This window comes from Cucumis sativus, chromosome 1, assembly GCF_000004075.3.
Source record: "Cucumis sativus cultivar 9930 chromosome 1, Cucumber_9930_V3, whole genome shotgun sequence".
NCBI classification, from domain to species: domain Eukaryota; kingdom Viridiplantae; phylum Streptophyta; class Magnoliopsida; order Cucurbitales; family Cucurbitaceae; genus Cucumis; species Cucumis sativus.
In genome coordinates, this window is record NC_026655.2 from 15,932,644 (window position 1) to 15,956,576 (window position 23,933).

General features: G+C 30.9%; 1 protein-coding gene and 1 pseudogene across 1 annotated transcript; both read left to right on the plus strand.

Annotated features, from left to right (window-relative positions):
* The first annotated feature begins 11,571 nt into the window (after window positions 1-11,571).
* On the plus strand, window positions 11,572-14,227 carry LOC101207267. The gene is made up of 3 exons (XM_004146622.3): window positions 11,572-11,891; window positions 12,373-13,741; window positions 13,865-14,227. The coding sequence occupies exons 2-3, from the start codon at window positions 12,491-12,493 to the stop codon at window positions 13,886-13,888; spliced, it is 1,275 nt and encodes a 424-aa protein (XP_004146670.1). The 5' UTR covers window positions 11,572-11,891; window positions 12,373-12,490; the 3' UTR covers window positions 13,889-14,227.
* Window positions 14,228-21,626: 7,399 nt separating this feature from the next.
* On the plus strand, window positions 21,627-23,894 carry LOC101220300 (annotated as a pseudogene).
* The last annotated feature ends 39 nt before the right edge of the window (window positions 23,895-23,933 follow it).

Sequence of the window (23,933 nt, forward strand, 5' to 3'; positions counted from 1 at the left end):
AATTTTTAACTAGAAAGTTCCATTTAAATTGTCCTTTCAAATAAATTTCTATTCCATGTAACTAAAAAATGAAACTATTTTTTTATTTTCTTTTGACAAGACAATACACTGTAAAGAAATAACTTTAAATTTTAGAGAAAAATCTCTCCAAAAAATAAAACAATACTTAATATAAACAAATACAACGAAACTATCATACAAATTTCGATAACAAATCTAAACAACAAAACCTCAATTTTTCTGTATTTCGCTTATAAATAAGATTTTACATATTTTATAACTATATTGTTTTTTTTAAAGTATAGATGAAAATTAGGAGTTGTAAATATTTGATGGTGTAGCCATAATACTTTATTTTTCAAAGAAATTAAAGAGAAAACAAGTTTAAGTTTTCTTAGTTTCACTCACCATCATCCTAAACTTAACTTGATCACATATAAAATAAAAATTATGTTGAGTATGAATTGTCTTTCTAAAGTGTTAATCACTTGAAAAGTTTATCGAATCGGACCATAAACTCGCAAGACTTACCAAAGTTGATCGGTAACATGATAATACTCCTATTTTTTTTCCCCTAAAAGAAGTGATATAAAAAAATGAATGAAATAATGGGACAAGTGTTAGGGACAAAACCAAAATTGAAGTAAATAAAAGGACAAATGGATGTGAGACACATAAATGTTTTGGGGCATAAGGAGGTGGAAGATGGAGATTGGAAGAGTTTTGGGGCAGCACACATCATGTCATATTCTCTATCCTCCCCATTCCTCAAAATTCCCTTCTTATTCAATTCCTTTTTTTAACCCCAATTCCCCCTTTTGTCCTTTTCTCTCTACTTTTATCCACACCAACACCATTAAAAATGTCTCTTCTCACCAACCTCTTCTTCTCTACTCTTCTCCTTCTCTACCCTTCTCCTTCTCCTTCTCCTTTTCACTCTCACTTATGTATATATTTTGAGTTTTAGTTTAATTAGCGTTTAAACAAAATTTCACTTCTATTTAACTTTTACGACACAATATAAAATATATTCTCAAAAGTTTATTGTTTTATTTAATTGGTGTGAGACTTTGATTTCATTCTCATCCAATAGAAACAAAAAATTGAAAAGTAAAAATATGGTTGATTTTGTAAATCTGACAGTTGGACTTTAATGTTACAAAACAAATGGAAATTTTGAGATTTTATTACTTGTTAGTAAATGTGTCATTGGAAACATATATAAATTTGAGTTTTTTTATCTTTGTCTACAGAATCGTAGATTATTATATGTGTTTATCATAACACAAAAAGTAGTCCGTAAAATTTTATTATACTTATAAATAATTTGGTTTATTTTATTATATTTGGAACATTTCTTTTAAATATTATACCAAATAAAATACATAAAATAAAGAAAAAGACATCATCAAATAGAATACAATAAGTATTATTCTAAATTATCGTAAAAGAATTGACATAAAAATAAATAATGAGAGATGTAATGAAAAATTAATAATTGTTGGAAAAAATGGGGGAAGTAATAGAATATTAAATTTGAAAATGTAATTGTTTATGTAAGAAAAAAATAAAATTAGAAATCAACAAAATGAAAGGTCTGCAGAAGCTTCTTATTTTAATTTATTTTCTTATATCGAAGTTTAGAGCTTTTATGATATTTTAGGAAAGATTACGTCAGGGAGCGATGTGGTGGCGCACATTCATTGGGTGGAATAATTGTGGCCGCCAGCCAATAAATAAAGGAAAAATCTCTTTGACTGCGGAATAAGTCTAAGGCATTAGTTGTCAAATGAATTTAAGGTTCAACATTTCAACGGTCAGGATTTAATTATATTTTCTAAACATAAATTTTCTTTTCTTTAGTTGATAAATAATGTTATTTTCAAGTTTCAACTCTAAAATACTCTTCTTCTTTTTTAATTGAAAATAAATAATAAATGCATTTAAGAATAAATGTGCAAATAAAGAAATCATAGTTTATATCTTCCCATCTTATTTGATTGTATATAAATATATGTTTCTTCTTCTTCAAACTAAAAAGAGAAAAACTATTGCACATTGCATTATTATCTAAAAAAACAACACTTCTTTGACATTTGACAATTGCCTCATACTCTAATGTGATTATTTAACTTTATATATGTTTTCAATTTATGTATATCGATATGTAGAGCACAATATGATTGTATATGTTTTGAATTTTATTTCAATATCTATATATATATAAGCATGTATCAACTATGTATATAAGAATTTAACAATAAAATAAATATAAATAGATATTTGTCATAATTATTTAGTTAAATGATTATTTTTAACTAAAAAATATAATAATTAATTGAGTAACTCCAAATTAAGTTATAGAACAGAAACGAAAATCACTCCTACCAGTTTGATACTACATGTAAATTTGATAGTTTAAAAACCAATTATACATAAATCAATATCCAACTATCACTCCTAAACACACCACCTTATACTATTAAATAAATTATAAAACTATATAAATCAAACTTTTGAAAAAACATATGTTTTTTCCTTTATCAAACGTATGTTTACGTAGTCTAAAACAGGAGAAACAATTAATTAAGTGATAAAATTTAAATTCCAATTCAACGAGTATCATATATTTTAAACAGTATTATTGTTAATTACTTCTTTATCCCGAAAAAGACCTAAAAATCATTGTGAATTGAAAAAAAAAAAAGGAATGTATATGTGTGTGTGCAAGTGTATGTCTATATATATATATATTATGGAAAACTTAAAAAAGAGGGAGTGGGGGGAAGAAAATGAGTTGGAGTGAAATAGAGAGCATGTGGGTATGGAGATACGTATGTGTGTGTGATGAAGGGTTTTATAAGTTATATCCACATCAACCAGCTGGCTGCTGCCCCTAACTATGCTTTAGCTGCACCGATACTCCATTCCCTCCAATTGAATTATCAATGTATCCAAATTCCAATACATATTATATATATATATATATACATTGTTTTGAAAAAAATAATGTGTAGTTACATAAAACTAGCTACCTTTGAGGGCACTTTTTAAAATTGTAATATTATGCATGGTATATACAATTAATCTCTAATTAAACCAAGAAGCTATACATACTAAAAAATCAAAAACAAATTCAACTTAGATTATTAAGAATGAAATTGAAGATTTTGCAATTACATTTGAACAAACCATAGAGGAAGGATTATATTGTCCAAAGAATTAGGATTTGAGAACTCAAATCTTTATTTGGTCATGTTTTATTTTCTAGTATTGTGGATTCATGAGTACTTCATAAACTTTAAAACTTAATCATTTTAAAGTTTTTAATTTTACATTTTGTCTCCTACTTTCTTAGAGGAATAAAATAGTAGAATAGAAAAAGAAAAGGTCAATTAAAAAGGGAGCTTTTGGCCAAAAGGGTGTGAAATAGATAAAGAAATGCTACCTTAAAGTTAGCAGAATGAAATTGTGGATTTTAATTAAAAAAAATTAAAGTGATTTTTTTGTGGAAAGTGAATGATGATATAGTTGTAAAATTGTGATGTGGAGTGGAGTCATTTGTGAAAAATGGGTTAGATAGAACTCATCAAGGACAGCTAGGGTTTGGTTTAGCTCATTACAAATGGAAGCCAACAATCAATTGACTATCATCACTTTCTTCCTAACATTTTCATTTGTCTAATAATTACTAATATCACGAGGAGTTAAATTTCTTAGAAGTGAAATACATATATATAACTTAACTTCTGTAGGTATATACTATCCATTTGGAGATTAGAGATTTAAATCTCTATCTTCACATGTTAGTTTAATTTAACAATTGTACCTAGAATGTAATGATCAATTGAACCATGAGTTAATTAAGATGGTAGATTAGTGATCTTTTACCTATAAATTTTCTTACTATTCCAAATAATCATTATCCTAATAAAAAAAAAAAACAGTATCATATATCTATACAAAAACGTCTCGTTACCAATTATAAATTAATGGTTTAATAATTTATTTTAAGTACTTTGTGATTTAATTTAATGAAATAATAATATTTAACATCATATTTCTTTTTCAAAGGTTCAAAGTACCATTGATTAACTTATAACAATCTAAATAATATAATACAAAGGCATGATTAATTTCAGCAATAAACGGCAAATTTGGTATAATTACAAAGAATATGCATATATATATATATAAGAAAGCAAAATCATAGCAAATGAGTGACTGTCCATAGAGACCACAAGCACTCATTATCCATAATTAATTAATTAAACCATATCATTCAATTCCTAATCACTAATTAAAGCCACACCCTTTACACCCTATAACATTACATCATTTTTCCTTAAAAAGCATTACATGATCATTTAATTAATTACCCATTAAGAGAAAACAATCCCCAAACATCAATATTTTATGTTATATTGTCAAAATTTTCAAGTCATATATAATATTTTATACCAAAGTAATTAACATCGGTTGTTAGCTTCTCGTCAATAGAATCTCATCTTCTTTATTTGGTGTATGCACGTAATGTGGATATATATAGGATGATGCATCGCTTGACCCGTGCCATAACATCATTTGAAATTTGAGTTGGTTTTTTGTTTCTAATAATTTTTCTTCTAGCTTTGAAGAAGCGATTAGGTTGTTCCTTGTATTATCGTGGATTCGTACTACATCTCTTTTATCGAAAGAGTTTGTGGATTTAGGTTAACTCTTTTATGCATTTTGAAACACCTTTCATTCATGGTTGCACCCTATATTTTTAATCTTTCAAACTTTATCTATTATATCATTTTGGCCATGAATTGCTTTTATCATTACTATTTGAATTCAAATATTGATTTTGCATGACGTGGTTTATGAAAAAAAATTCCTTACACATGGACTCATGTAAGGTTAGTAATGAGTGCATGATGAGAATAATTAAGTTAATATAATATCAAAAAAATTATAATTACTTTAATATTTAATTGAGAGGGACCATAACATAACTTATATAAAATGTATATCTTCTACCAAAAAAAATTCTAACGTTTGAATACTCTACTTTACTTTTGTTAAATTGAAAACAAGATACACATATTACAAAAATTATCTCTAAGGTATGGTAATGGTTATAATTATATCATTAAATTATTAATTGTCATCAAAATTGGATTCCAAACGGAAATAATAGAAAAAAAGTGTTGCAATTTCTAGATAAAATAAGATATTAAAAAAAATAAAAAAGAGAGGAAGGGAATATAAGAAAAAAGAAAAGGAAGATTAAAAATGTCCCCACCCATGATAGCATAAGTGTCTCATGTGCTCAACTTGCACTCTACAATAACAAAACAAACATTTGCATGTCTCTACATCTACCATTCTTTATTTCTTTATTTCTTTATTTCTTTATTTCATTATTTGTTCATGTGACAATTCTTTGTCATCAAAGTTTAATTTTTTTTTCAAAAATTATATTTAAACGGATAGAGATAACTCTTAAGTCATACCCTTTGTTATTTATCTCTATATGTCAATTTCGTTTTAGGATTAAAGTCTTAAAATGTTGCGAATTTTATAGGTGAAATTTATAGTTCTTCATAATTAGAAAACAAAATTAGGAAGAAAGTGGGGGGTTGACGTGGAATTTGCTATTAATACCATTAATAATGATTAATTAAATCACCTCTACAATTTGATTTAATAAGATAGTGACTAAAAATAAGTTATTGGACACTTTCTTATAAAAGTCAAACAAAATAATCATTTTTACAGAAAAGAAAAGGTTGAATATTTCACTTAATTTCAAACCACCTTTGATGATTGACAATTTAAAAAAAAACGTTTTTAGCCAAATACTTTAGTTAAAATCTCAGCTAGAAAATATATTGCTTCAATCTTCTTCCTAAAAAAATTGAAGTTGTTATGAATAAATTTAGATCAAATAGCACGATTAACATCAAATAAATTTGCAACTAACTACAAGACATATTAAATAACAAAATCGAAGTAAGTAAAAAGGAATGTCCTATAACTAAAATAAGTACCTAGAAAAAGGAATAGTTTGAGTGAACAATACAAAATAACATGTTACGTCTCGACCAAGGTCTAATGGCATGCGTTTAACTAGGCAAAGAATATGGTTGTCCTAATTTGATGGTGAAATCAAACTAGAGATGACTTAAGTCAACTATCCTATTCCTACAATATTATAGCTCTAGTTCTAGTAAAAGTAAACTTTGCTTTCATTCTCGAACTTGTAACTCAATGCCACTTTTCTATCATTTAGTTTAGCGTTCAAATGTGCACCAAATACTCATATTAGTGTGCAAATCCGACTCATGTGGTTGTTCTCTTATTTAAAGGAGTATTCTGATTAAAGTGAAGGACATGTATTGATACTTAATTTAGAGGTGAACGAGAGAAAGCAGAGAATGGGGTGGGGGGTAGAATAGGAAAGGGAAGTAACTGGAGTTTTGTTTGATTTGGAGGAAGATTGTTGTGGTTGACATAGACATAGGATACCCATATAAAATCACAAACCCAAAACACCTATATGTGATTCTTTGTTCCATTATTATTATTTGAATTTTCTATTCTTCTAATTTATTGTATTTTGGAAAGGTCCGTTATTGCTTTGCTCAGTGTTCATAGGGAATTGCAAAAGCTATGTGTCGGACTGCATAGACGACACGTCGTCTGTCGTCTCTAGATCTTGCTGTTCCGCTGACGGGAACACTTAGCTCTCTTCTGTCTATCCCCTCCTATCTTCTTTCTTCTCTCTACATTTTCATTTGTCCATTTCCTATTATTCTTAATTCAATTTATTATATAATCTATTTATATATATATATATAAAAAAAACTATTTTGCTGGTTTTGGTGTATTATTAAAAGATGGGTTATTTTACATTTTGAGGCTATTGTTGGGCTTGTAAAGAACTTGAAGCCCATTTTGTCTAAAGGGGCCTAAACAGTTGCCTCATATTCTCATACCAACTCCGCGTTATAGGATGAGTTCGGTGGGCGCCGTTGGTTTGCCTTTCGCTGCGCTCGTTGTATTTTTATTCCGTCAATCATATGTTTTTTTAATTTTCTCCTTTTCTTTGTGTTGAATCAAAACTTCACCCTCCTAATATCAGTAAAACCTTTGTGTTCATGGTGCTATCGTGGCTCCTCCTCGTCCAGTCAATCACATTGTTGGGTTCGAGGGATTTTTTCTATTTCTTGTGTTGTTCGCAGTGGAGTGGCGTCTCTATCCAAAGAACTCGTGTTGCTTCTTTTCCTTGGTCCCCTTTTTTTCTTGAGTGGTGTTTGGCTTTTCTATGATTTTGTTTTTCTTTCTTTCAACTTTCCAACTATGAGGTTGTCTTCTTCTTATTGCAGTTCAACGTCTTTGCAGAAAAGGAAATTTAAAATATAATTTTGTGGTTTATTTTGTCTTGGTGTTTAATAAATAACTTCTTATATTTGCTATTTTGCTTTTAATATATTTGCATGCTTTAAGAAATATTCAAGACCTATGGATAATGAGTTATTAAATAGACTTGAATCTTAAATCAGAGCTTAACCACTAAATTTGTAGTTTTTTCAAACAAAAACATGCAGTGGACTTACAAGACTTGTAAACTTTAAACATTGTGCTTCATTTACTCCATGAACCTTTAAATATAACTAATAAGTTCTTAAACTTTCAACTTGGTGTTTAATCAAGCATTTTTAACAAATTTTAAAAATTTTAAAACTTTTTTGATCTATAGGATCTAGAATTAAATATGGAGAAATATCAATATATACCTCTAATCTTTAGGGGCTATGTCAATTTAATTCAACGTTAAACTAATAATTGTATTATTTTAAATCTTGAATTTTTGCAAATCTATCTATTTACAACTCACACTATGTTTTGTTTGGAAAAACCTTGTGTGAAACTTATAATCATATCAATTATATCGGAACCAATTTAGACACTTACTTAGAAGCTTATTTAACTGAAATTATAAGTTTTACATGATATTGATCATACGAAGTATAGAGGAGTATATAAATTGATACATTTATGTAAAGTTTAAGTAATTGATATAATTTTGTGTGTATTAATTAAAATCGTAAAAGTCAAGGTTTATAACTAAATTTATAATTCCAAAAGTTATAAAAACATATAAGACTAAATTTATAGTTTAACACAAAAATAAAGGTCATTAAACTAGAATTTGAAGATACCGCTTTAGAAGAGAGACTTCAGCCGTAGTCTCTTCGTTTTCAATTCTCTCCCTTCTTTTTTTATCGAAATTTTAGTATGACATATACTTTACTAAATTTCTGAAAATGTAGTCATTAATTTAGATTTCAATGGTCAATTGTGTCAACGAGTTTATGTTAAAATTTTACAAATAGTCATTTCTTAAAATTTACCTTGATAAAAAAGAACAAATTAGAAGTAGGTGGACATAAGAATACTTTTTTAGAGGGTATACAAGTCCGATTGAGTTGGTAAATTTTATTTTCAATAAACTCAAAATTTTAGGTTGAATATTGGAAAGTCGAAAGACTTGAACAAACCTCTCCACCCCTGTATAGGTTGAAATGTTACTAAAATATAATAAAATTCAATTATTAAATACTAAACATCTATAATATATACAAATTCAATTGGGTCAATTACACCTTTTTTATTCCATAAAAAACCCAACTAAACTTTGTAAAAAATAAATAAAACTTAATCTAACCCAATCAAAAAATAAAACAAAATAATTTCAATCAAACTCTTACATTTTCAAACATCGTTACTTTATGGTAAGAGGGTGTTTGGATTGGTACGTTGAATTAAGAAGTCTATATTTATGGTGTATAATTATAAAATGAAGTTTTTCAATATATGTAAAAGAGAACAAAGAAAAAGAAAATACGAGAACGTGCTAAATTTAATTATGGCAAATTGGGGTGGTAATTATTATTTGTCCAAGATGGGAGAATGCCACTGGAGTATGCTTATAAACATGGGAGATTCCCATTTTCACTCTAATTTATAAAAGGATGAAAGAGAAGGGTTGAAGAGCACTAAAAAATAATAATTAAGAGAAGTAAACAAAAATTAAAGAAAATTATTAAACCCATAAGAAGTGGTCGGCTCTATGAGCGGACCCACCGTAACACACGCTGTGGGATTGGGCGGCAATGTAGCCGTTAAAGTCACCACCAACGGATAACGACCTTTTGAAAAACTCCTTCTTGGATTCTCCAATCTTCTTTCTTTGGCTCTCTATACAAATGATTTCTTTTTATTTTATTTTTTCTCATTATTATTATAATTGGAATAATCATTATATTTTTTTAATTACATATTTTAAAGTTTTTTTTTTTAATTTTCAAATTTTGAAAAATTTAAGATGAATCGAGACGCATGGAGAAAAATATAAATATTTTGAAGAAGAGAATTTTAATTTTTTATTGTATGATAGTGAAATTAAATGTAAAATATATATCAAATAAATTGGACACACCATATATATGTTTTTCTTAGAAAAATCTATTAATTCTTATGGTTGATTTTGGATTGAATGGTATAATTGACACTTGAAAATAACAAAACCAATAAAAAATATACGATACGAGTTGAAATTGACAACTAAAGATCAAAGTGGGTGTGAAAATAGTAAGTTGAAGCCAACAGTCTAGGTTGAGGTTGACTCTTGCCAGATGCTCAATTGGTATGTTTCATGCTTGTCTTGACCCAAAATAACACTTTAAGTCTAAGATATAGCATGGGGAAGATCCTCGACCAAGGCCAACCCTAGCCAATCGTGAAACTGGACACACCTTTTGACTTGGTTAGTTATCTAATTATCTTAAGGTAACTTGGAAACCCTAGGGAATACCCTAGGTTAACTTTCTTTATTAATTTGTATTTGTAATTTCATAAGAGATAACTTGATTACAACTCTAGAATTCTATCTAACTTCCATATTTTCTCGCTCTCTCATATAGGCATTGGAGTGTGCGGCAAGCACCACAATAGTATGCATGTTTTTTTTGTAAGTCGGTTCTTATTCTCTTCGAACAAATTCACTATTGGTGTCACGTAAAATATGTTCAAGTGTAAATTTGTATTTGTGTGAACCAAAACGCAATTTTGCTCGACTATGAATGGAAAAGAGCTTATAGGTGTCAAGTTACACCTATTTTTGTTAGTTTAATTAAATGGCAAATTGTCTTGCAATAAAATCTTCTATTAAATTATTTTTTATAATAAAAACGGATGTATAGATATTGATGTAGTCTACTCTACACTTGAATATTGTTGCCTTTTAATGCATTAAACTTTTTTAAAAGGTTAAGAGTGTAAATTTCCCTCTCCCCCTATTTGGAAAAGAAATATTCAATTTTCAAAAATAGAAAAGTAGAATTTTGTACCTTAACATCACCTCTAACTTTATGAATTTATTTTTTTTTTTTAAAAAAAGTATGAATTTATACAAAAAAAAATAAGTAAACCATTGAATTAAATTTATTTTGGTCTATTACTTGATAGAATGTCTATAAATGATTTGATATTACATCTGGCATTTTACACATATGAAAGACATCTAAACTATTTACGACTAATTATGTATTTTTTCAATAACCATGTTTAAAAAATTGTATAATTAAAATTAATATATAAATAACTTACACCTTTTTTTAGCATAAAAAATAACTGCAATTAATATACATATATATATTTACCTAATCCTGAATTTTCATTGCTCAGAGAAAAAGAAAATCCTTAGTTTTGAAAAGAAAAAAAAGGAAAAACACATAACTTCAAATAAAAAAGGAGAAGAAAAGGAAAAAGAGAGAAGAAAACTTTGTGGGGAAGATGGCGGTCGCTTTCAAGATAAGACGCCACTTTTGCTTAATTTCCACCTAAAAATATCACTCTCTACCTTTACTTTCTTTTACAAATTTTGTATTTCATTATTACAAAATTTATATAATTGATTTCTCTATTGGAATTCATAACATCTTTTTTTTTTTTTTTAATCAACTTTTCATCCTTCTAATTTATCAACCCTTGATTCTTTAATAGCGACAAAATTCCAACTCCAATTAATAGGTTAATGACTTAGACCAACATTTTTAAGGAGCCTTGGAAATTTAAGAGTTTGGGTACAATTAAAGTTCTAAAATTTAAGTATTCAAATGTTTAAGTTTCTTAATGTCATGTCCCTATAACAAAATTCAACTACAATTTCATACTTCTACATACTTGTCCATTTTATTCATGATTATAGATCTTTTTGGTCACATGATAAATCTTTATTTTAATTATTTAGATATGAAATTAATGTAAACGTTTAAAGTCTCTAATCTCTATCAGCTAACTACTTAAACATTTTAAAAATCATTCTTTAAAAGCTATATTTATAGTAATTATTTTGCTAGACTTTTTGATGTCATAGTACTGAAGAGTCATTAAAACGCGTGTGATGGCCATTTTAAAATTACTCAACAAAGCCTTTACTTTTGCTTAGAAAGCGAAGCAATGCCGTTGGCCCATGGGGACTACCAAAATATAATATTTCGTTTCTTATTATTTTCGAACCATTTTTGTTCAAATTTCAAATACTTTTTTATTTATATATATAAACATTTCTTTTATTTATTTAGTTTTCTTTTTTTTTTTTCTGTTTCAAATTGTGTGTATCAGTTTTTGTTGCAAATCCCACGCTTTGTCCGTATCCGATCACTCCTTCATCTGATCTGTATCGTCCGAAAACGCCATTTTCTCATTCAATGATTGTGTGTGGACTCTGATTTGGCTTCAAATTTTGTAATTTTTCATCTTCATTCTTCATTCATTTCTTTAATATTTCGACTTGTTTTCCCTCCGAAAATCGCTGCAATCCCTGTCTTCATTACCAGGTGAGTTCGTTTTCTTGTTCTTCTCTTTCATGGCGGGTTTTCCTTTTGTTGATTTTTTTTTTTCCTAAAAAACGTTGAAATCTTTTAAACCCCTTTTGTCTGTTTATTTGAAATCATTAACGAATTCGGTGAAATTAAAATTCCCTTTAACTTGTTTCTGGGAAATCATTAACAAAAAAGTTGAAAAGTAATTTGGGTCTTTTATATTGTTTCTGGGAAGGGAAATCATTAACACAAAAAGTTGAGATTTAATAACCTCTTTAGCCTGTTTCTGGGAAATCATTAACGAAAACGTTGAAATTAATTAACCCATTTAACCAAAACATTGAAACTTGTAAAGCCCGTTAGTCTGATTTTGGGAAATCGTTTTGAGTGCTTGGTTTTTATGGAGTTTCTTAACTGGTTTTTTGATGGAAACCCTTTATGCCACTCGTTTCTGATGTCCACTTCTTTTGTGTATTTATGATTCTGGGTATTTTAGATCGACCTGTCTCGATCTGAGGTTGAGGATTGCTTGGATTAGCAGAATCTGGAGGGTTTTGTTTAATAAGAAATAGGTTTATAAAGTTCTTCCTGGTTGTATCTCAAGGGAGATTGCAATGGATGAAAGTGGTTCTGAAACTGAGATAAAAGGTGTAAAAGAAGCACTTGGAGCTGGTCAACAGCTTCTTCAGAAGCTTTATTTAGAGCTTGATAAAGAAAGAGAAGCCTCAGCTTCTGCAGCAAGTGAAGCCTTGTCAATGATTCTTCGTTTGCAAGAAGAAAAAGCTGCTATGAAGATGGAAGCAAGTCAATATCAGAGAATGGCAGAGGAAAAAATTTCTCATGCTGAAGAGTATCTTACTAGTTTTGAAGAAATGATACTTCAAAAAGAGATGGAAATTGCTTCTCTTGAATTTCAAGTCCAGGCTTATAGATATAAACTCTTGAGCTTGGGTTGTCCTGATTTAGGTCCCTGTGAACCTAGGTTTGCTGATAAATCTCTACTTCAAAAGGAGGTCTCTAGTGCTGAATCTGGTGTAAGTGGCAAGGTGAGAAGAGCAAAGTCGTTGCCTCCGACTCAATTCGATGAATTGTATGACAGAGAAGATGCTGCAGAAACGGAGACATTTGAGGTTCTTAAACCAGATTGCCACCCGAATATTGTGGAACGTCCTAACCATTGTTCGTGGGAACAGATCGAGATCTTAGATGAACAAATAAAAGAAATATCTGATTCTAGAGGAAGTAGTGAAGACAGATCTGAAAGTTTGAATATTGGGATGGGTGTTTGCCCCTCAAGCATTCATGATAAAACTGATGAGTCGAGGGCAGTTAAGCCTGACGTAAGCCCGAAATGTTCTAGTTCATCAAGTGTTCAAGACATTTATGAGATCCCAGAGGCTGATATGGATTTTAAAGGTTGTCGAAATCGGATCCAACTTCAGAAGAAGTTTCTTTTTGAAGGTGAGAATGGACTAGGAAATCCAGAACCAATGCCGATTGAACCATTCAAACTGCACCATAAAGGTGAGCAAACCAAGGCAAAGAAAGCTTCTAGTTGCAAAAGCCAGAAGAACAAATCACCAAAGCTAAGGAGAGGGAAAGCTATAGGATCGAGCGCAATTTCTGCTCGTCAACAAATCGATGAAATTGTTGCTGAGTCTCAACCTTTTCAACAACTATGCCACATAATAGAGAAGCTCGAACAAAACAAAACTAGTGCAAGGCAAGAGATTACTGGTACAGGGGTAGGGGAGCTGTTGAAAGAGATACAAGAACAGCTGAATTCTATTCAATCTGAGATGAAAAGTTTGCAAATCAAGCAGCGCCCTGCACAGAAAAACTCCTTGTTCGATCTTCTACAAGAGGTATATACTATATTCTTCTTTCCCTTTCCATTAAGATGTCACAAGTTGAGGAATTTATCCATGGATTACATCATTAATATGTGCTACAAATTTACTGAACAATACCATTTTTTGAATGAACAGGCAATGCTACACTGTTGGTTTTGATCAAACATTGTGTTCTCTTCTACCTTGTCACCCTACAGCCCTGATGTTTAACAAAAGTTTTGGTTTTGACTGTGAGTTTGGTTGATGATTCTGATTTAGTGTGTGTTTGATTTTTTCTTTTTAACATATGGTATAGATTGGATTTGAGTTCGTAGAATGTATAAAATGTAGAGATCAGATGCTATACTGTATATAAATCAGTAATATGACAAGAGTGGAGCATGTCTTTAGCAGAAATGTATCAAGGTATTGGTTGTTGTTTATTTGCCTCTAAATCTTGAGTGAAATACAGTTGTGTTTGTTACTTAAATACATACCCATGTTGTTCTATAGTTTTCACTATGACATATTGATCGGAGGAATCACATTTATTTGAACATGATATTGTCAACTTTAGATATAGGCCTTCGTAGGTTTATTTTTAGTTTCGTCCGAAAAAACATTATGTATGGTTGGAAATAGTTGTTCTTACTTACCAAAAATTACTCACTACTATATATTTTAGTTAATGACAAATTTTGATATCCTTGTTTGGTTAAAGATTTCTAGGTTGGACATGAAAATGCCCCATTGCTCGACACCGAAAGAGGTATTGCATTTCCTTACAAAAGAATGAGATTTCTTTCTGAAAATTTATTGTAAATGATAAAAGTAATAGAAAATAATATAACAAAATTTATAATATATCGATGATAGTTCTAGAATCCATTGATAATAGTTTATCGGTGTCTAACAATATCTATCGTCCATAGATTTTAAAGTTTTGATATATTTGGTAAGTATTTGGCTATATTTGAAAACAACTCTATGTCTTTATTTGCCCACATTCTTTTATTATTTATTTGTTTGTTTTATTTAGTTTGAATATAGTTAATTCAATGCAATTAATTATTTGACTTTAACAACTCAAAAAATGTTTCATTAAATACATGCTTAGTTCACTTTTACCAATTAAAGCTCATTAAATATAGTTTACTAAATTTATCCATTAATTATTAATCAATATCTTAACTATATTCAATTAATTAATTAAAATTAAATCATGTTAGTACACAAATTCATATTTTCCATTAGTGTAATTAATTACGTGTTGATTATTTATAATAAATTAGTAATTCATTGTTAATTTTGTACTTCGTTCATTATATATAATAAAACTTCTTTTTAGTATTCTTTATTAACATAACTTATTTATCTCTATTTTCACTTTTTATATAATACATTGTTTAGGAAATTAATTTATTTAATTAGGTAAACTTTTATGCTTAATTCAATAAATTAAATACAAAAATATATTTTTTGCTCATAAAATTTTGATAATATTTTTCAATAAACAACCAAATAAGATAATGTTTAATTCTCACATTTAATTTCAAGACATGCTATTTTAAAATATCAATAAAATCTTACGAAACATTAAGGATTTTAACACAAACATATCCATTACACTTAAACTTTCATGAAACTGAAAAACTTACAGTAATTAGTAGCACTTTTAACATCAATAATTAAATACATAAAAATAGTTTTTTTTTTTAATTATGAATATAGCAAAATTTATGATGATAAGATTTCAAAAGCCAAATTTAAATTATACCTTATTGATGAAATCTCTTGTGATATGTTGTATTAGTTAATACTTTTGAGCTTGATTCTATATTTACAACCACCCCAATTTTTAAACATAGTCGATAACGACCATTAAGGGAAAAAAAAGTCTATATGAGTAACAATCGATGATGGATATGAAGTTACAAATGAAATGATACATGCAACGAAGTAATTGCGTAAATTTGTTTTCTTTAGGGTTATTATTATGTGTAGCAATTTTAAGGACTATAATAAAGCGTGTAGTAATATTTAAAAAAAAAAATTACAAATATAACAAAGTTTATCAACAATAAACTTTCATAGCTGATAATTATTATGATCTATTGGTGATAGACCAAAGTTGCAATATGGTATATCAGTGATAGATTTCAACAGATTTTTCTATACCTACAATTTTTTAAAATATTGCTACATATGCTAATATTTTAAATATAGGGATAGTTGCAAATATGACAATGAGAATCAAAATATTAGTATATATATATATTTTTATAACAATATTTAAAAACAAATTGTAAATACAACAAAATATATATAAGTTTATCAATGATAATGATACAAATCTATCACAAATAGATTTTAATATATTTATAATTTTTTTAAAAATTACTATATTTCATAATAAACCTTTTTCTTAAAACAAATTCGAAAGGAATCCTTACTTTCTTCTACAATGAGGCCGAGTGGTATATGAGGCCCATAAACTTTAGCCCAATTAGTAGGCCTATATATTTGACGGGCCATTAGAAAAACCCAATATGGTTGTCCACATAGTTAGGTAATTTTCCAAGTCCAAATCAACTTTGATTCTCAAAACCTCGTTAAAAAGAAAAAAAAGAAAGAAAGAAAGAAAGAGAATATAATAATAAATACAGTTTTTTTTTTGTGTACTTCAATAAATAAACTTTCTACATTTTTTTTCCTTCAGATTTTAGTGATTATATGATTAGGGAAAATCTTTCAATAACCAAAGACCTAAAAGCCCTAAACCCTAAGTCCTAACCCCTAAGTCGTAAGCCGTAAACCCTAAAAGCCCTAAAAGCCGTAAGCCCTAAAAGCCCTAAGCCCTATGCGCTAAGCCCTAAGCCATAAAAGCCCTAAAAGCCTTAAGCCCTAAAAGACCTAAGCCCTAAAAGACCTAAGCCCTAAAAGCCCTAAAAGCCGTAAGCCTTAAAAGCCCTAAGCCCTAAGCCCTATGCGCTAAGCGGTAAAAGCCCAAAGCCCAAGCCGTAATACCTAAAAGCCCTAAGCGACCTAAAAGCCCAAAGCCCAAGCCCTAAAAGCCAAAGCCCAAGCCCTAAGCCCTGAGCCCTAAAACCTAAAAGCCCTAAGCGCCCTAAAAACCCTAAAAACCCAAGCCTTATGCCCTAAGCCCTAAGCCAAAAGCCCTAAGCTCTAAAAGCCCTAAAAGCCCTAAAAGACCTAAAAGCCCTAAGTCGTAAGCCCTAAGCCCTAAAAGCCCTAAAAGCCCTAAAAGCCCTAAGTGCCCTAAGCCCTAAAAGACCTAAGCCCTAAAAGCTTTAAAAGCCCTAAGCCCTAAAAGCCCTAAGCCTTAAAAGCCCTAAGCCCTATGCGCTAAGCCGTAAAAGCCGTAAAAGCCCAAAGCCCAAGCCCTAATACCTAAAAGCCCTAAGCGTCCTAAAAGCCCTAAAAGTCCTAAAAGCCCTAAAAGCCCTAAGCCCTAAAAGACCTAAGCCCCAAGAGCTTTAAAAGCCCTAAGCCCTAAGCCCTAAAAGCCCTAAGCCTTAAAAGCCCAAAGCCCAAGCCTAATACCTAAAAGTTCAAAAAATGTAGAAAAAGCACTCCAAAATCCAAAATGGCAACCAAGTGTGTAGGTGCAACAGACTTAGTCTCAACTTTAAAATTAGTGCGAGTTGAGAAATGTATTAACTCAAGCATGATGTACAAACTTGAAACGAATTAAATATTTATTCACCATCACATAAAAACAGTAATTAAATATAGGTAACATGTGTAAATAAAGGGAGAATCACCTTTCTAGCAGTAGCTTTAGAGTAAGACCAAACACCATCCTCCTACTTGTAAATCTGCTCGGTTGTCTACTTTGTTCTACACTCGTCATTTCACCGTCTAAGACCATCCATTGAAGTGGCCACCCAACCTTGGCATACAAGAGTATGTCTCAACCTGTTAACAAATACCACTAAAACTAAGCAAGGCAAAGAAAAAAGTTTTCAAAAAATTACCTAGCTTTTAGGTCTTCATTCACACCTTTAAGTTCCTCTGTCTTCTCCTTCAACTCTTTGACAGATTGCTGAAATTATGTGTTTCTGCAATGTTTACCAGAACATGAAAGATTCGTTACGAAAAATAAATACAATGAAGAAATAGCAAAGCAGTCAATACAAGAAGAAAAAAGTTCACTTGAAAACGAACTAAAACAATATCACTTGAACAAAATGTGTCTAAGTATCACTTGAACTTTCAAAACGACCTAAAACAGCTTACGTGTAGGTTCGTAACTCATAACCTACGAAAAAAGTTCAAATAGTGTGAAAAAAGCACTACAAGGCCCAAAATGGCTACCAAGTGTGTAAGTGCAACAAACTTAGTTCAAACCAACCTAAAACGTGCTCAAAACGTGTCTAGGTATTACTTGAGTTTTCAAAATGACCTAGCAAATCCTAAGTGTAAGTTCGTAACTCATAATCTACCAAAAAGGTTGAAAAAAGCATTTCAAGACCAAAAATGACAACCATGTGTGTAAGTAAAACAAACTCAATCTAACCTAAAATGTATTCAAAACGTGTGTAAGTATCACTTGAATTTTCAAAACGACCAAGTAATGCTTAAGTGTAAGTTTGTAGCTCACAACCTACCAAAATTTCAAAAAGTGTGAAAAAAGTACTTCAAGACCCAACATGTCAATCAAATGTGTTTAAAACTTAGTTTCAAACCAACCTAAAACGAGTTCAAAACGTGTCTAAGTTTCACTGGAACTTTCAAAACGACCTAAAACAACTTACGTGTAGGTTCGTAACTCATAACCTACGAAAAAAGTTCAAATAGTGTGAAAAAAGCACTACAATACCCAAAATGGCAACCAAGTGTGTAAGTGCAACAAACTTAGTTCAAACCAACCTAAAACGTGCTCAAAACGTGTCTATGTATTACTTGAGTTTTCAAAACGACCTAACAAATCCTAAGTGTAAGTTCGTAACTCATAAACTACCAAAAAGGTTGAAAAAAGCATTTCAAGACCAAAAATGACAACCAAGTGCAACAAACTCAATCTAACCTAAAATGTATTCAAAACGTGTGTAAGTATCACTTGAATTTTCAAAACAACCAAACAATGCTTAAGTGTAAGTTTGTAACTCACAACCTACCAAAATTTCAAAAAGTGTGAAAAAGGTACTTCAAGACCCAAAACGGCAACGAAGTATGTAAGTGCAATGAACTTAGTTTCAAGTTATCTTAAAAAGAGTTCAAAATGTGTCTAAGCTTTCAAACGGACCAAACAATACTCAAGCGTAAGTTCGTAACTCACAACCTACCAAAATTTCAAAAAGTGTGGAAAAAAGCACTTGGAGACCCAACATGTCAATCAAATGTCTAAACAAACTTAGTTCCAAACAAACACAAAATGTGTTTGAAACGACCTAACAATGCTTAAGTGTAAGTTTGTAACTCACAAACTAACAAAAAGTTCAAAATGAGTGAACATGCACTTTGAGACCTAAAATGGTAACCAATTATGCAAGTGAAACAAACTTAGTCTTAAACAAATCTAAAAAATGTGTTTAAAACTACTCTAAAGCACACACAAACACTTTCCATCTCACTCTCTATCTGCCTTGTTTCCAATTTAAATCGGCATTCATTTGGGGTTATTGTAGGTTCATATTTAGAAATAGTCATTCATGTTGTGATGCAAAATCCCTTTTATGTATCTAAAACTAAAATCACGAAAATCATCTTGGACATGCAGCACAACAAACTAAATTTCCACGGGAAGCCTTTGCTAACAAAATGGTAGACAATAATTACTCAAACAAGAGAGAAGGACTATAATTAATTAACAGAAGTACAAATCAATATAGGTGCACAACCACCAAACAAGAGAGAAGGAACAATAAACTTCAATAACAAAAGAAAGGTAGTATCAGGACTATCCTTACTTGTTATCGAAGAAGATACCTTGGCTCTGGTAAGCCCAATGCTCAGCCTTACAACGTTCAATTACCTCAGTACTGGAGCGTTTCTTCAAAGTTTGGGAATCTACCTAAAACATAAATATATATTACAACTTGAAAACCTCCATGGCAGAAACTTTACTTTAATTATCAAACTAGATGCTATGCAAGAATTAGTTAGCAGAAATACAACATAAATAGTAATGATATTCTTTGGGGAGGGGATAAAAGCATCTTTCATTTTAGAAATAAGCTTAGCAGTTAGCACTAACCTTTATATAAGAAGTTACACCCGTTTGATTACTTCTTAAACTTCAGCTACGAAATCTGGTAAAGAGAAAGACCCAATCCATAATGTTAAAGAGGAAAAGACCAAGTCAGATTCCTTTATTCAAACAGGTTAGTATCACAGCTCCAAAGGAAAAAACTTACGGATCTCTACGACGAATTTCCTTGAATGATTGAGCAGCGTTTGATGCTTGAAACACGGTTTCATTTATGCTGTGAAAAATAAGATCGATAAATAAAACTTGTGGCTACAATTAGCCACAGAAACATAAAGCTGTGACAAAAAAACAAAAGCTAACAGATAATTAACTATACAGTTTGTAGACAAAATACCAAATAGCCCGTAATCAAGATCACAACTCAAGCAGACAATAATGTGTAGTTTATCATTTCCAACCAAATAATTCAATCATAAATAAGGTCAAATGGCCAAATAATATGGCCTTTCACATAAATACTTACTCCTGAATTTTTTGAACGATAATGTTATCGCTTCTCTCCCACGTTTCACGAAGGTCCTCAGCCATCTGCCAATTCCAATATAAGAAAATTATTTTACATATTATATTAAACATTGAAAATTCTTTTACATATTATTTTCTTTTTTTACATATTCCTATTGAAGAATCTCATTTGAGCATTTTGTGGTCAATTTGACTTGACAGAAACAACAGAACTTTCAATTAGAAGGAAGCAAGATGTCCAGTTTTTTTGAACTGATGTTTTTTTTTTTTTTTTTTGCTTTAACTTGCTGTAAATTGGAGATGTTTTCCATAACTACTTCGGCTTGGAGCCCTCTCTCTACTCCTTATGTAATTTCAAGAAATAGATAAAATCCAAGTTAAACTAGATAAGTGGAAAAGATATAGTCTTTTTAGTGGAGGTCGGGCCACACTTTGTAAATCGGTTTTTTCCCATATACCTACACACTATATGTCTATATTCTTAATGCCAGAAAAGATGATTCATAAAGTGATTAATTGGAAGGTGGGGTCTTGTTCGCAAGAGGATGGTGGACTCGTCGTCGATGGTGCAACGTTAAAAAAATGCAACCTTCTTGCTAAATGGGGATGGAGATTTATAAATGAAAAGAATTCCCTTTGGGCTAAAGTGGTGAAGAGTATCCATGGAGAAAGTTAATTTGGATGGCATACTAAAAGAATTGCCACTTGCAGTCTCCATAGTCCCTGGATTAACATTTTGAGATGCTAGCTTCAAGTGGATTCCTAGGCATTGTTCAAGTTCGGTGATGGTTGAAGAATAGCATTTTGGAATGATTTTTGGGCAGATGTTGTTTCTTTTCAAGATCGTTTAGATTGTCTTTGAACTCTAATAATGGAGATGTAAAGGAGTTTTGGGACTCTTCCACTACTTCATGGGCTCTAAATTTCAGGAGACTTCTAAAAGTTGAAGAAATAGATGAATTTCAAGTCTCCCAAAATAAAAGAACCTAGAAATCAGAATCAAATGGGAAGTTTTTGGTTCATTCATTAGTCAACCATCTCTCCATTGTCTCCCCAATTGAAAAACATTTATACTCGACAATTTGGAAGACAAAAAGCCCTAGAAGAGTGAATATCACGCTTTGGAGAAAGCGAAATGGACTATGAACTGTGCAGAAGTTTTGCAAATGAAACCTTCCTTTCACAGTTTATCTCCTCATATTTGCCCCTTGTGTTTGCATGCTTTATAATTTACTTTATGGTGTGATCCCATCTTCTCTCGGTGAAATTCAGCCTTTGAGTTATATTGATTTTTCTAGAAACAAGCTTTCTGGCTCTGTTCCTGAAACTTTGGCTAATCTTTCACGGTTGACGCAATTGTTGCTTTATGGAAACCATCTCTCCGGAACAATCCCACCAAGTTTGGGAAAATGTAACAACCTGGATTTTTTGGACCTTTCTAGCAATCAAATTTCTGGTGTTATACCAAGTGAAATTGCTGTTAGAACCATGAAATTTTATTTGAATCTATCTAGAAACCATTTACATGGACCTTTGCCATTGGAGCTTAGTAAAATTGATATGATCCGTGCAATTGATTTGTCCTCAAACAATCTCTCACGCCCAATTCCATCTCAACTTAGAAACTGCATTGCGTTAGAATATTTAAATTTATCTGATAACTCCTTTGATGGGTCTTTACCATTTTCCATTGGCCAACTTCTTAATCTTCGAACACTTGATGTTTCATTCAACCAATTGAATGGGAACATTCCAGATTCTCTTCAGACATCTTCAACTCTCAAGCATCTCAACATTTCTTTTAACAAATTTTCAGGTCGAGTACCAGTTAAGGGAGTATTTTCATGGCTGACAATGTATTCTTTCCTTGGAAATAATGATCTTTGTGGCTCAATCATAGGCTTACCAAAGTGTAGGGAAAGACACAAGTTTTATAAGTTGCTGCCAATTCTCCTGTGTTCATCTGTAGCTTTTGTGCTTTGCATTGCTGGGATTGTCTTCGCACTCAGGTCAAAAACGAGATTGAATATTTCGATTTTGAATCGAAGGTGTTTTGAAGAATGTGAAGAACAAATTACAGAAAGGAAGGAGATGAAATATCCAAGAATATCATACAAACAACTTGTGGATGCCACTGTTGGTTTCAGCTCTTCTAACTTGATTGGTTCAGGAAGATTTGGAGAAGTTTACAAGGGAATTTTACCTGATAAGACAAAGATTGCTGTCAAAGTCTTGAAACCAATTAGAATAGGTGGTGAAATCTCAGAAAGCTTCAAAAGAGAATGTCAAGTGTTGAAAAGAACAAGGCATAGAAATTTGATCAGGATCATAACCACTTGCAGCAGACCAGATTTCAATGCTCTTGTTCTTCCATTGATGTCAAATGGCAGCTTGGAAAGCAATCTTTATCCTAACAATCGAGGATCGAGCATTCATAAAACGGATTTGGTTCAATTGGTTAGCATTTGCTGTGTTGTGGCTCAAGGTGTGGCTTATTTACATCATCACTCACCAATTAGAGTGGTGCATTGTGATATTAAACCAAGCAACATTCTTCTTGATGATGACATGACTGCTTTGGTCACTGATTTCGGAATTTCGGGACTGGTCATTGAGGGAGAAACTAACAACAATATTTCTTATCATCCGAGCGAGTCAATCTCCTTCAGTTCAACTCATGGTTTGTTATGTGGATCTGTTGGCTACATAGCTCCAGGTGAATGAATAAACAGTCTATTTGAACTCAACACATTACCTTGTTCCTTTTAACCAGCTATTAGGCCATGGTTGTAGTTAATCTTGTTAATATTTATCATTTTTTTTTTTTTTTGTCTTTGGAAATGCAAAATATGGATTAGGAGAACGTGCTTCAACTGAAGGAGATGTGTTTAGTTTTGGAGTTCTTCTGTTAGAAGTTGTGACAGGAAAGCGTCCAACTGATCTTGATTTCCAACAAGGGGCAGGCCTTCATGAATGGGTTAAAAGTCACTACCCTCATAAAATTGACGACATAGTTGATGAAGCAATGGTAAGATACGGCCTTTCAAACCAAACGTTGCAAAAAAATTTCCTAAACTGCAACGTGAAGTTATATCTGAGTTGCTCGAGCTCGGTATCATGTGCACGCAGTACACTCCATCGTTGAGGCCGAGTATGGTTGATGTAGCTCATGAAATGACTCGTTTAAAGGAACATCTTTTGAACTCCTCATTGTTGTTGATTCGAGAAGCCAGTCCTGCAAACGATGAAGGCTGCTGATTGGTTTGCAAAGACTTAGAGCAATTTGATGTTTGTTCATTTGTTCAATTTGGTTGTTTGAGGCCTGCTAAGTATAGCTTTGCTGAGTTTCTTTGAAATAGCAAATTCAGGGCTAAGGAGAAGGGATAGAATTTGAGTTCAATTACCTCAGCGAAATCAGTATGTAAACATGTAACAGTACATGATATAAGATAATAAATAACATAAAACAAATTACTACAAGATAGTTGGCTGAAAGTGAATGTTCAATAGAAAACATTGAATACC